We start from the raw sequence: 14,077 nt of genomic DNA, 5'->3' as shown, positions 1-14,077 counted from the left end.
ATAGGAGAGATAATCGGTATTGAAGGTGTCAATGTGTGTTGAGGCTGTTGATGTACTCACGAAGAGAGTTTGGGTGGCCCAAAATTTTAAAAAGAAAGCATAAATATCGTCAAAAGAGAAGATAAGGTAATCCAAAGAGAACAATGAAGTTAAGGGTAATACAAAATAAAAGATGGTTCAAAGTGTGATTTACTCCAATAATATTTTTCTGCATCTTAGAACTCAAGTGAAGCCCATAATAAGGTCATCATAAATATGATCTGGTACGAGTCGTTCAAAAAAAAAAGTCATAAGGTCATCATAACCCATGCCTATAATGGGCTTGTTGGATAGAAACATTTTTAGCCCAGTAATGAAGGTAATGTAGAGTTATCAGTGAATATTTGGGTAGTTGAGGGGGCTATCCGAAAAAACCCTATCCCCAGAATCCCAACTCCAACACCCGCGAACCACTCGAACGGGAAAAGGGAAATCCCCCCTCACTCCTCGCTCCGACCATGGCGCGCGCCGCCGTCTCCACCGCGCCGCTCTCCCGCGTCCACTCGCCGCCGCCGCTCATTCCGCGGCATCCACATTCACATTCGCGTGTAGGACTCCTCCACCCCCAGCGCAAGGCCCTCACCACCGCCGCGGCGCTGCCCCCGGCGGCCGACCTGCCCCCGCTCTCCCTGCCCGCCGCGGCGGCCGCGGCTGCCGCGCTGGCCGCGGCGGTGTCCCTCTCCGACCCCGAGCGCCGGCGACGCGCGCAGGCGGAGGCGGCGGGGGGCGGGGACAAGGAGGCGGTGCGCGCCTACTTCAACTCCACCGGCTTCGAGCGGTGGCGCAAGATCTACGGCTCCGCCACCGACGGCGTTAACCGCGTCCAGCTCGACATCCGCGAGGGCCACGCCCGGACGGTGGCCGCCACGCTCTCCATGCTGCGCGACTCCCCCGTCCCGCTCGCCGGGGCCACGGTCTGCGACGCCGGGTGCGGCACGGGCTCCCTCGCCATCCCGCTGGCGTCGCAGGGCGCGTCCGTGCTGGCCTCCGACATCTCGGCGGCCATGGTCTCGGAGGCGCAGCGGCAGGCGGAGGCGGCGGCCATGGCGGCGTCGGACACGTTCCGCATGCCGCGGTTCGAGGTCCGCGACCTGGAGAGCCTGGAGGGGAAGTACGACATCGTGGTGTGCCTCGACGTGCTGATCCACTACCCGCGGGAGGAGGCGAAGCAGATGATCCGGCACCTGGCGTCGCTGGCGGAGAAGCGGGTGCTCATCAGCTTCGCGCCCAGGACGCTCTACTTCGACTTCCTCAAGCGCGTCGGCGAGCTGTTCCCGGGGCCATCGAAGGCGACGCGCGCGTACCTGCACTCGGAGCGCGACATCGAGGACGCCCTGCGCGACGCCGGGTGGCGCGTCGCCAACCGCGGCTTCATCTCCACGCAGTTCTACTTCGCCAAGCTCTTCGAGGCCGTCCCCATCGCCGCCGCCTCGCAGTAGGTGTTCGTCCAAGATTTTGTGCGTCTTCGATTCGTCATTGCAAATTTTGCGTCGATGTAGGTAATGTATGTATCTAACAATCAAAATGGATTTTGGGATGTGGATTTTCATCCCTCGAGGAGACACCCCCTCGTTGTTTACATGCCATCTGAATATTTATTAAAAAAATTAACAACATAAACTAATACGAAATATATCACTCTACAAACATGCAAGTTTAAATTCAACTTTTACAAGTTATAATAAAAATAATAAATATAGTTGCGGATGTGTGATGATGTGCGATGATGATGATGATGCATGATGTCTTCCTCTGATCGAGCGCTCGGCGCGTAGAGTAGAACAATGTAGTGATATCGAGCGCATCTCCATGGACTAACATGTAAAGTTTCGGTCCCAAATAGGGACTGAATTGGTAAAGTTTGTGATAAACGGGATTTCAAATGTAAAATTCAAGTATCAAATGTAAACGGGATAGCCATTCGATCAGGTAGTTGCGGTCTGGATTAGGGGGTTGGCTGTAAAGTAACAAGCGTTGGATATTTACAAAAGAGCCCTCCTACAACCTGTGTGATTTGCATTTCATCTTCCTCGTCTCCCCGTCTGCCGGAGCTCCGGCGAACTCGCCCCAGCCGGCGAGTCGACGGGAATGGCTAAGATACTAGTAGTATTGTGCTTACTCCTACGAGCACTCTTAGGTAGTGTTTGGTTGCAAGGATGGGATAGAATGGGATGGGATGAACCCACTTTTAGGGGTGTTTGGTTGAGAGGCGAATGGGATGGGTTGGTCCCTGGAGAGAAATATTCCTCTCAGATCCGGGACGAAGTGGTCCGCCAAAATCAGCCAGACCAATCCATCCCACTTCGACCGAGCGAACGGCGTCAGCTGCCGCTACCTCCTGCTCGGCTCCGCCGCGGCGCTGCCACGGCCGCCTGTCCGTCCTCCTCCGCTTGCTCCCTTCCCCGGCGCACTCCCTCCCCCGACGCCGCTTCCTCCCCAGGCGCCGCTAGCTCCCTCCCCCGGTCCCCGTTCGCCAAGTCGCCGGCTGCTCCGCCCGCTCGTCGATTAGCCGGCCACGCCTCCCGCTCGTGAAGCTCCTCCTTCCCTATGCGCGCTCGCTGAGTTGCCGGCCATGCCCTCCCGCCCGCTCCGGCCGCTCATGAAGCTCCTTCCCTACGCGCGCTCGCCGAATCGCCGGCCCCGCCGCCCGCCCGCACCGCTCCTCATTCCGTCGTTCGTCGCTCGGTCTGTGCCTGCTCCCTTCCTTGCTGCTCCTTTCATCCCCGCCGCCGGTCGCCGCTTGTGCTGCCGCTCCTCCTTTCACCGCCGGCCGTTCGCCGCTCCTCCAAGCTAGGAGTGGATCTGTGGATGTGGTGCGCTAACGTCTCCAAACGTCGTTCATCTCATTCTTACCCCTATTCCTTCTACCAAACAAAAAACTAGGATCATTCTATCCTATAAACTAAACAAATAAGTGGGATCACTCTATCTCTAAAATCAGGAACGGTTTTATCCCATCCAACACATGCTTATAGTCTCCTGTGGCCTTAACCCCGAGATATTCATTCATTCCCATTTCCAAATTACCAGCACGAGATAGAGATATCGCTGATGTTCTCCACCGCACGTTTCTTCCTCCCCGTCCGGCCCCGGCCGGACGCCACGATCTCCGGCGGCCGCAAGCCATACCTGGTCGCCGTCTCGGCGAGGCCACGCCGCGGCGGCTCCCGCCGCAACCGCTCGTGGGGAGACGGCGGCGGCGACGACGAGGACGGCGCCGCCGACGACCGCATCGACGCCAACTTCTTCGGTGACGCGCGGGACGAGCCAGACCCGGAGCCGGAGGATGCGGCTGCCTCGGGGCGGCGGCCCTCCTCGCCGGCGCCGGAGCAGGAGCCCGCGGGGCAGCTGCGGGGGTCGGACGTGCTGCGGGCGCTGGAGAGAGCGGCGGCGGCGAAGGAGGCCAAGAGGAGGAAGAGAGCGGGGGCGCGGCCAGCGGCGCGGCGGCAGGACGCCGGCGAGCGGCGGGGCGGCGAGCTGGCGGCGGCGGGGGCGGCGAGGCCGATCGAGATAAGGCGCGAGTGGGCGACGAGGATCCGGGAGCTGGAGCTCCGGGTGAAGCAGCTCGTCGACAAGCACCATCACTCACCACCCCCAGTAGAAGCGAAGCGTAGATCACAGCGCTAATTTGAATTCATATTTCAAAATGCATCATAGGATTCCTCCAGATTGTATTGGTAAATCGCATCGAGAATTTGAGAGTTCTGGCTGCTTTGTTTCAAAGGAGATTGGGGAGATTGTGACTCGTTTTCCACGTCCACGCTTCCCAAACTACTAAACGGTGCGTTTTTTGCAAAAAATTTCTATAGAAAAGTTGCTTTAAAAAATCATATTAGTTCATTTTTAAAATTTAAAATAGTTAATACTCAATTAATCATGCGCTAATAGCTTACCTCATTTTGCGTATCTCCCCAATCTTCTCTATCTCCCTCTCTCAAACTCAGCCTTAGTACAGTTCAGGCTTGAACCCATTGGGGATTTGGAGTACAGTACCGATCAGGATTCAGATTCGATAGGCAAATGCACGTTGGATTCAGGTTAGGATTCAGCATGCTTAACAGTTATGAACAGTTTAACAAGATCCCCTGGATGTGACAGCTTTTTTTCAGACCTGTGTAGGATTAGTGAACTGAAGCAAGAAGAAACCAAAGCTTGAGGAGGCGAAGAGAATGATGCATACCATGGTCATTTTGGTGCTTTGATGCCTTTAGAGAGAAGGAAACAACAGGTTTTTCCGGTAGATTGGGATACTTCCCAGTTGTTGATGCATGAGTAAAACCAGGTTTTTTGGCTTCTGTGGGTGCACACGGCAGAGTATTCAGAGTTCTTGTAATGCCTAAACGAACTCCTTGTGTTTGTAACACTGGGAATTTGGGATACAACATTAATCAGGATTCATACTTTAGAGTGTAGATGCAAAAAGTTTTTTTTTAAGCAGGTTCAATTGTTGCACAGTTTGCACTACAGGCACAACACTCTTAACTAGAGGAGTATTTGTTTTTCTTATGTTTCACTTTTAGACAACAGATGTTCTATGCACTGGTCATTTTACTGCACCTCAGTAGCATTTTTGCACAAAATTTACTGCACAATAGTTTCATGAAGTGACCATGATACTGCACCTGGAGTGTATTTCAAATTTTCAATGTCACCTCTGGCCAAATTCTGTTTGATCTTCTTTGGTGATTGCTCTGATCAGCAATGTTTCTTCAGACAATGTACTCCTTCGGGTTGCAAGTTCAGCAAATCTTTAGCAGCATAATTTGTATAGCTGGAATTTAATTGTGTTTTTTAGATAATGGAATTTAATTGTGCTGGAACATGATCTGTGTGTAAGCTGGAACTCCAGCCAGCCTAGTCATCTGGAGTTTCGACTGACTGCGATGACTGAGGATCTTTCAACAACACACAAGTGGGGCAAAAAAAATCAGGCCTATAAGAATTGAGTACTTATACAAGTATAATTCGGTAGCTAGAACTGATAATCAAAGCATGCATCATCAAGCCGTGTATAAACTAATCCATCAACGTCAAGTTGGGGACTGAGCCACCACTCCCAAGTCCCAACTAACTCGAAGCATGCAATTCAGACTACAATAATCCCTCGCTACAAACTCTCTTCTTTTTCTCGACCCTAAACTTCAACTTATTCGGTATTCGTTTTTTGTTAGTACGTTTTTCAAACATTCAAATGGTGTATTTTTTTAAAAAAAATTGTTATATAAAAGTTTTTTAAAAAATAAATAAATCTATTTTTTAAATATATGATAATTAATGCTTAATTAATTATGTGCTAATGAGGTCTTTCATTTTACGTGAACAAAAATCTCTCCCCAAAATGCCACAAAACGGAGCCTTAATCTCCAGTTGAGATCCTTTTAAACAAGCTAACCACCACGGATCTGAAACCAGAACGTGCCCACCCCATTCTCAGAATCATAAATACGTGCAAAATTTCACCATACCAATATTAACCAACGCATTTGAAATCTGATTTTATTTGAAAAGAAAGAAAAATTTTCTTTTCAGAAAATAAAATAAAAGAGGCTTGACGATAGAGAGAGAGAGAGAGAGAGAGCGCGTCTCGTCGTCGTCGTCGTCGGGTCGGACCCGAACCACCGAGCTCGCTCGCTTTGCCGACAAATCACGCCATAGACCAACCCAACCCGTGCCGCAAAATCCCCAAATCCCAAATCCCAAATCCCGCCGCCTCCCAGATCGCCGCCGGATCGATGGCCGCCGCCTCGCCGCTCGCCGCCGCGGCGGCGCTCGCCCTCCTCCTCCTCCTCCTCCTCGCCGCCCCGGCGGCGGCGGAGATCCGGGAGACGGTGATCCGGAGCGACCCGCGGAGCATCATCCCGCTCGACGAGTTCGGGTTCTCCCACTCGGGCGTCCTCGAGCTCAACGTCTCCGGCATCGCCTTCGACCCGCCGGCCTCCTCCGAGCTCGACCTCTCCCAGCTGGGATTCTTCCTCTCCACGCTCGACGCCTGGGTGCACGTCCTCCGCCAGCTGCAGGATCTCGACGTCACCTGCGCGCTCCAGGCCGACCTCGTCAAGCTCGCCTACTCCTTCGACCGCCTCAGGCCGCCATCCAACCCCGCCGGCGTCGAGGTCGCCCGCTCATCATCCTTCTCCACCGCCTTCCCCGTCTCCGAGCCAGGGCAGTACACGCTCGTCTTCGCCAACTGCCTCGGCGGGGGGCTCAAGGTCTCCATGGACGTCCGCTCCGCCATGTACAACGTCGACCCGCCCACCGGCGAGCGCTCCTACCTCTCCGCGGGGGCCACCGCGCTCCCGACCATCTTCGGCTTCTTCGGCGTCGCCTACGCCGCGCTCGCCGCCGGCTGGATCGCCATACTCCTGCGCAAGCGCGCCGCCGTGTTCCGGATCCACTACTTCATGCTCGCCGTGCTCGTGCTCAAGGCGGTCAACCTGCTCGCCGAGGCCGAGGACAAGTCATACATCGAGCGCACTGGCACGGCGCACGGCTGGGACGTGCTCTTCTACATCTTCAGCTTCCTCAAGGGGATCTCGCTGTTCACGCTCATTGTGCTCATCGGCACCGGCTGGTCATTCCTCAAGCCTTACCTTGCTGACCGAGAGAAGAAGGTCCTTATGGTGGTCATCCCTCTGCAAGTCGTGGCCAACATTGCGCAGGTGGTGATTGATGAGTCTGGGCCGTATGCTCGGGCCTGGGTCACCTGGAAGCAGGTGTTGTTGCTGGTCGATGTGATCTGCTGCTGCGCTGTGCTCTTCCCGATCGTGTGGTCCATCAAGAACCTCCGCGAGGCTGCTCGCTCTGACGGGAAGGCGGCCGTGAATCTCATGAAGCTGACCCTTTTCCGCCAGTACTACGTGGTTGTAATTTGCTACATTTACTTCACACGTGTCGTGGTTTATGCGCTGATGACCATCACCTCGTACCGGTACCAATGGACCAGCTATGTGGCCAAGGAGCTGGCCACCCTTGCATTCTATGTGTTCACTGGATACAAGTTCCGGCCTGAGGTGCATAACCCGTACTTTGCGATTGACGATGAGGAGGAGGAGGCTGCTGCTGAGGCACTCAAGTTGGATGATGAATTTGAGCTATGAGGATTTACAATTGCCGGTCCCTTCTTTTGCCACTGATGATACAGATATTGTATGTGCCTCCAAAGGACAAATGGTATAGACTGGTATCTAGTCCATATCCTTTTCTTTTCATTTCAAGTTAGTTATATTTTTCTTGCTGTAACTGGTTATGGTCAACCTTGTGTTTGTGTTAAGAAATGCAGCAGCTTGGATTTGCCTTGGTCTAATCTAAAAGCATTGAGATGAGCTGTTCTGATTGTACCTTCGTAGCAAATGTTGTATCTAGATGTTTACTTCTCTTGTAAAAGAAGTTGACTATGATTCAGTTTGTTTATTCATTTAGTGCTAACTCTGAGTCTTGAGTCCAGACTGTTTCTACATTAGCTCTACATCTGCATCTATCGGTACTATTATTTGTAGCATCATTTGGTTTCATAGTGCAGAAACAAATGCCATTCTATAACAGACTTGAGGTTGTCATGTACAATGCTTCCTAATTCCAAAGAGGGACTAAAGTTTGTGGTACATAGAGCATTGCAATAAGTTTCTTTTAATTTTGTTTACTTGTGTAAATCGCCTGACATTTACCTATCAAACTGTTTCATGCATGCATTGATTGCATTCTCGTTGTGTCTCTGTATGCTTAGATATTGATGAGTAATCTTGGTCGTTAGGAAATTTAGCATGTATATTCATAGAACTGCCCAAGCTTAAGTGTTCTCTTCTGTAGTTCTGTTGTCCGCTTTTGGCTGTATGTGTACTTTGGCTTTTCCAACTAGGACTATGATGGGGAGTTGAGGACATGGCATAAACAAAGTATCCTTATGCTTTGAAATTTAGTAGGGTTGGGAGATTAGGTCGCTGGAGTTTTCACTAGTCAAAACTCAAAGCACACATTGTCGTCGTGAACTTGAATTTAAGTTGAAAATACCATGTTTTCTTTTCATCTATTTGCATTTCTTTCTTTGTTGTTGGGTGGCTGGGTGCTACGATCATTGACTACTATCTAGTATATTGTTAAATAGAGATTTTGATGTTGTGATATATCTGATTGTAGTACAATTATTTATGCAAATATTTGGTCCTTTGCTTCTATCGACAACTGGATAACTGTGCAGGCATTCTAGGGTCATACAACTAAGCAATTCGACTGATACTTTTATGAAAGCCTTTGCAATCGTGTGGTCATCAAACCAAACTAGTTTTTCATGTTTTATGGGAGGTATCCAACCAAAAAGTTTCTTATACCTCCACCTCTAAGCATCAGCACTTACACAAGGATAATATGCAACATTATTAGAATTGGACAGAGCAAAGTTGTCCTTATGTTTGAACATCTTTGATAGTTTGATGGGCATGTTACAAAACTGAACTAGAATGGATTTATTACTTGAAAGTGTTCGTAAAAATATGTTTTATCCTGTCTTAATTTACTCATCTTTCTTTACATCAATTACATTTCACAGTGTTTTGCATCTTTAAAAAATGTAATCTTCTGCCAGTAAGTTTGCAACTTGAGATTTGTCGAATGAGGACTGAATTATTCAAGTATTCCTGATTTAGTTCTTTTGTTGGGACAAGATTCCATCAGTTGCATGGGAATGCGATAGCATGCTGTTTATAATTTTCTGTTTGTGGGCTTTATTTACATGATCTTTGTAAGTTTCTTTCATACTCTGGTCATAGCGTTTAGGACATGATTTGATCAAACTTGACCATCAATAACTTATCAAATGCTTGGTTTAAAAACAAAAATAAATAGTACTCATTGATTTGGCTGTATCATAGCAATATTTTTGAACTTATTCTAATATAAATTGATGGTCAAAGTTTTAAAAGTTATGACCGAATCTTGCCAGAAATTTGTGAGCGGAAGGATTAATTGAGTAAATAATAGAGAAGCCAGAAATTTGCAACTGGATTTCTTAATGTTCACTTTTCCATTTATATTTTATTTATGGCAATCAAACTTGATCTCAGTATTTAAGTTCTGAGCATTGGCATTTCCTATTACTATTAGTGCCACTGAGCTACTAGGCAGTTGATCCATGGGCTGAGGATGGATTTTAGGTTAAGTCTGGGCTTGGGCTTTATGGATGGCTACTTTCATTGTCCTAGGCCATGCTTCGCATCTTGATATCAGATGTACTGATTACTTGATCTAAATCCTGGTAGAGGGGATACAGTCCAGATCAGTACTCCAATTACATGGAACAAGCATTTAACTGTATACTTGTAGTTCACTCTTTTGCATCTGTCGAGGCCAAACCTGACTGTTGGAAGTCTCCTTTTTGTAACCACTAAATTAGTTGCTGGATATGACTCCAATAAAATACATGTACAGTTTTGACTACTAGCGATAATATATGTATTGATGCAGATCTAGAAGCTACCTGTATTGCTTTGGATCTACTACATGGTATTTTAAAGTTTTTTTTTGTGCAAATTGGAAGGCTATGTAATTATTATGGACAGGCAACCTCTGATTTGCAAGAGAAAAGCACAAAGTTTCAAAAGATTTTGATTCTATCTCAGCCAATAATTTTGGACATGCAACCTAACACATATGACCAACTCCTGAATGAGTGTTGTGTGATTACTTTGTGGTGAATTCAGTTGCCAAGAATTCTGTGATTCCTTTGTGGTGAAACTTGGTGCATGACTAGTATGAGTATTATGATGCTGAAATGATTATGGATTTCCACCATAATATGAGGGAAAAAAATAAGTGTCCCTTTCGCACTTCTTTGGTCGTATCTTGCTTAATTTTGATTATAATAAAAGTTCGTTATGTCGTGTAAGCAGGTCGCTTCCAAACGGTGGAAGCACTGAACTCTGATCATTAGCAAGGTGGAGCAACTTTTCAAGTGGATGGAGCTATGCATGCTAAAGCCTCAGCTGTAGTTTCCCTAGTAAATGATTTTCTTTTGGCATGTTAACATCAGATCTTTACAGGAGGCACTCCCTTCTGTTAGTGCCAAGAGCTGATTTGGTGTTTTGAAAATTGCATGCCTCCTTATCGTGAAGAACCATGTTGCTAAAATAAACCAAGTTTGTTATTCCTGTGTGGTGCTGTGAGCACTCCAGTCTCTAGTCACTAGCTGTTGCCTGTAGGCTTGGTCATATTTGTTACACGGACAAATGTTAATCCTGCTATGGGTTCTCTTTTACCTTTTCCGTCATGCTCCTGCTTAGCTAGGGCAAGATTGCATGCATCCTCCCCATGAATGACTTTGGTGATGAGTCGCAATCTAATTCCCTGATGGTGCTGTCTTGATTTGCACTTGTTGGCCAGACATGCCTGTTTCCCCATCCTCTGCATTTGCACTGTGGGTTGGAGTTGGTCTGAGCTCAGAGCTGCAAATTGGACTGTCTCATGAGCCTGCACGTAGGCCTGTGCTGATGGAAGCTGCCACTTGCTTGCCATTGAGTCTGATGCCCACTACACATGCCAAACAACAGGGGAAGAGCCATTGCAGTGCAAGCTGTCTGATTCATGGGAATAAAAGTTATGCATATATTCCTCTTGTTACTTTCTTTCATGTGATGGAAGGAAAGAAATTAAAAGTGATCTATGGTGCTCCAGAATCTGAAATCTGAATCCAGAGTTTTGCTGACTGGCCATGACTTTTGGCAGAGTGATCAGAGGAGACCCTTTATCCAACTGCTGTCAGCTGCAGCACCTGTAGATTAGGATGCAAGTATGAGTTACTTTACCAATCAGAAAGCTGATATTTTTGTTATCAAGGCGACAGGCGGGTTTATTTGTAGATCAATCTTCTTATGACTTCTAACTTTGCTTGTTTGTGAAGCCAGGTGCCCGTGGAGTCGTCGACTGAGGTTCTCCCTATGACTTTTGACAGGTAAATTAACCAAAGCACTCGAAATCACGGTTCTGTACAACATGCCAGATATAGATTAATCTCCATAACACATCAGGAAATAATTATGTTTCTCACTATTGATTTTAGCTTGTCAATAATTCATCTGACTGCTATCTTGCAAGAGGCAGGCTCTATGGCCGCTGCACTTGGGGCAGGAAGTTCCAGGCTACACCTGAACAGAAAGCTTCATCCCCCAGGTTTGTAACATTGCCCCACATTTGGGGCGACCACTGATGAATGTCAGATAGACACCGTTGCTCTGGCCCATAATATTCCTGCTCGTGTTTGGTAGAGTGGGCGTTTGGTGAGATTAGGCTGGAAAGAAGTTGGAAATAGCCAGGCAGAGGCAAGGAATGACCGGTTCAGCCTATTGATCGTTGCTTCTTTCTATGGATCAGGCCAAGCTCAATTGCTAGCTTCTCCCCATAACGGCAGGTAACAATTATCTGCGAAACTAACAACAGTACTTCTCCCATTCCTTTTTTACATTCCCATTTTGGATTTGGCACCGTTAAGTGTTAGGTACTAGCACTTGCAAAAAAAAGAACAAAAATGAAAAAATGGAAGAAAAAGTGGTAGGTACTAGGGTGAGTAGGGCATGCATGGAAGGAAGAAAGTTCTGATCATATATACCTTTCACTTTGGTACTTGCCGATAATGGTGTTAGCAACTTATAGCATTCTAAAGAATCACTCAGCTCACTGAGCATGGATCAATCATTCGCTAATGGTCTCACTATCTAGCTAGTAGTGTTTAGTCCTTGACTAGTTAGTGTGTGATGGGTGTTACTAGAATCAAACAAAACCAAGTGCCCGATCTGGAGGGCAAGCATGCCCTGCAACAATGGCGATCGGTGGTGGCGGAGCAGCTGGGCGCCGGGTGCTGGCTGCCATGATGATGGACGTGCTGACCTCGGTGGGATTACATGTCGAGAATCCCCAGCCTTTTTTAGCACTTTGCCATGCACGAGTTAGGCCGTTAGCGCGCATGATTTCGTAGGCCACCCCAGGCAGGCCGGCGCATGATGCCATCCTGATGCTAAGAATTTGTCATAACTCACGAAACCAATCACGGGTTAAGCTGAGTTAGGGGACTAACTAAAACATTAATGGTTCGTCACCTTTATTCTTTTCTCTAGCTATTATGTATTTGCTCATGTGATCTGTCTGGGGCTTATGGCCTATGCTTCTGGTAGAACAAAGCACATTCTCCTTTTCAAAAAACAAAGTACATGAGTGCTTGATTTTACCTTTTGTCTTTTGGGGGCTGAAATTTATAAAATGCTAAGTACAAGTGAGAAAATATTTGAGTGATTATATGGTAATGATCACATTTAACTACAGTTTGAGGGGACACTGCTCTCTTATAAGTTTCATGATATATAGTCAAAAGTACTGATACTCCTATCTGAATACTTGAATGAAGTACCCCACGGATGAGCTAAAGAGATCAATTATGAGAATCCATACAGTTCTAACTGAGATCAGAGCTCTGTTCTTTACTCCTAATTAACTCAGAAAGGAAATTAGGTACTGTAATAAAGTATGGACTTCATTTCTGATAGCACTCCATTACAAATGTCTTTATATGCTAATAATCTAAAAGCAGGTCTCTGCAGCTTTGGGGGCACACGGCACAAGAAGAACATGAACTGATCGATGAGTATGACATATGCACGGCCCGGCCATGATATTTATGCTATAGGTAAATAACCTGCATGGAGTGAGCTTAGTGAGCCTATAGGAAGAAAGAGGCGGCTACCATGCATGCAGTTAATTAAAAACGAAGCAAGCATAACACAGCACTACACTATCCATTAACCATTAGTGTTAGCTCGTGTAGAGTCGAGATCAAGCCCTCCATACAACCCACTACACTAATTCTTTCTGGTTATCCAGATGGAACAAAAAGAAGCCATACATACATGCATATATACTCCATCCCTTTATTGCATGCTTTTGTCCCAGAAAGAAGGAAGGAAATTGAAAGCAGAGCAACAGCAGCAGCAACTCCCGGATGGATCGACGATCGACGTACGTCGCCGTTGCCGACTTGTAGTGTACGCATTAATCACAAATTCACAACACGTACTACAAGATTATACTATATTTAATCATGTATTTGGTGTCTATCTCTAGCTACAGATAGATTTTAGATCACTACTGACTCAACTGAAATGATGAACACTAGACACTTGCACTAAGCAGTTGAGATTCCCCATATTCCAAACGCCACCAAGAAATACTCGGAAAAGAGAGGACAATTGACCCAACTTGGTCGACACATGTAGCCATGCAGCTCGTCGTCTCTCTCTTTCGCTTCTTTTTTTGTTTCTTTCTCCTCCTGCCCCTTTGCTTCGATGGAGTAGAACACCACCACTACATCTTGCTGCTCATCTCGTCGTTCACCAGGTCAATCTGGTTACTGTGCCCCGGTGCCTCGTGGGATAACGGAATTCGTGTGTGAGATGGCGTCGGAAAGCAGGTGTTGACATGGCTATAGCCCACTCAGATCAGATCACGCAGGATGAAAATGGTGGCAGAAACTCCCGGCCGACCGAGTATCGTCTATGTAAAAGCGGTACCGTCTCTGATTTGGGCCGTATATGAAATTTAACTTTTCTAAAAAGTTCCCCTATTAACGTGGTACTCCCTCCGTCCTAAAATATAAATAATTTTAAACTCTGACACGGTCTCTGAGATACTATTTTGATCAACAATATCTATAAAAGTAAGATGCTTTAAATAAAAAGAGTTGCATATTATGATAATTTGTTTAATAACAAATCTAGTAACATCAATTTTACATGATCGATCTTTTTTTATTTTTTTTGCTATTAATAGTTAAAGTTTAAAATGTCTGACTTGTCATTATGCTAAAAATGCTTACATTTTGGGACGGAGGGAGTATTAAAATTGTTACTAATAAATAGTTAAATTGCTGAATGTGGAAAAGATCATCAACCTCATATTTTCGCTTATGCTTATACTTATAAACCAAAATTTGAATTTTCAACATTAAATTTTGAGTTGTTTACAGGGTTTTTCCTTGTAGTTTATTTTTCAGCCTTTGCTTTAA

General features: G+C 46.8%; 3 protein-coding genes and 1 long non-coding RNA gene across 4 annotated transcripts; all 4 read left to right on the top strand.

Annotated features, from left to right (window-relative positions):
- Positions 1–455: 455 nt before the first annotated feature.
- Positions 456–1,618, top strand: LOC4340015 (magnesium protoporphyrin IX methyltransferase, chloroplastic). The gene has a single exon (XM_015785870.3). The coding sequence runs from the start codon at positions 498–500 to the stop codon at positions 1,476–1,478; it is 981 nt and encodes a 326-aa protein (XP_015641356.1). The 5' UTR covers positions 456–497; the 3' UTR covers positions 1,479–1,618.
- Positions 1,619–3,039: 1,421 nt separating this feature from the next.
- Positions 3,040–3,785, top strand: LOC4340014 (uncharacterized). Its single transcript, XM_015785871.3, has one exon. The coding sequence runs from the start codon at positions 3,091–3,093 to the stop codon at positions 3,664–3,666; it is 576 nt and encodes a 191-aa protein (XP_015641357.1). The 5' UTR covers positions 3,040–3,090; the 3' UTR covers positions 3,667–3,785.
- Positions 3,786–5,608: 1,823 nt separating this feature from the next.
- LOC4340012 (protein CANDIDATE G-PROTEIN COUPLED RECEPTOR 7) lies at positions 5,609–7,464 on the top strand. The gene has a single exon (XM_015788461.3). The coding sequence runs from the start codon at positions 5,772–5,774 to the stop codon at positions 7,134–7,136; it is 1,365 nt and encodes a 454-aa protein (XP_015643947.1). The 5' UTR covers positions 5,609–5,771; the 3' UTR covers positions 7,137–7,464.
- Positions 7,465–11,115: 3,651 nt separating this feature from the next.
- On the top strand, positions 11,116–13,704 carry LOC136356869 (uncharacterized). The gene is made up of 3 exons (XR_010741895.1): positions 11,116–11,196; positions 11,292–11,434; positions 12,608–13,704. It is a non-coding gene; the product is annotated as an uncharacterized lncRNA (long non-coding RNA).
- Positions 13,705–14,077: the final 373 nt, after the last annotated feature.

The sequence above is a fragment of the Oryza sativa genome, chromosome 6 (assembly GCF_034140825.1).
Source record: "Oryza sativa Japonica Group chromosome 6, ASM3414082v1".
NCBI classification, from domain to species: domain Eukaryota; kingdom Viridiplantae; phylum Streptophyta; class Magnoliopsida; order Poales; family Poaceae; genus Oryza; species Oryza sativa.
Note: the sequence above shows the minus strand (reverse complement) of the source record. Positions and strands in the feature narration are given on the sequence as shown.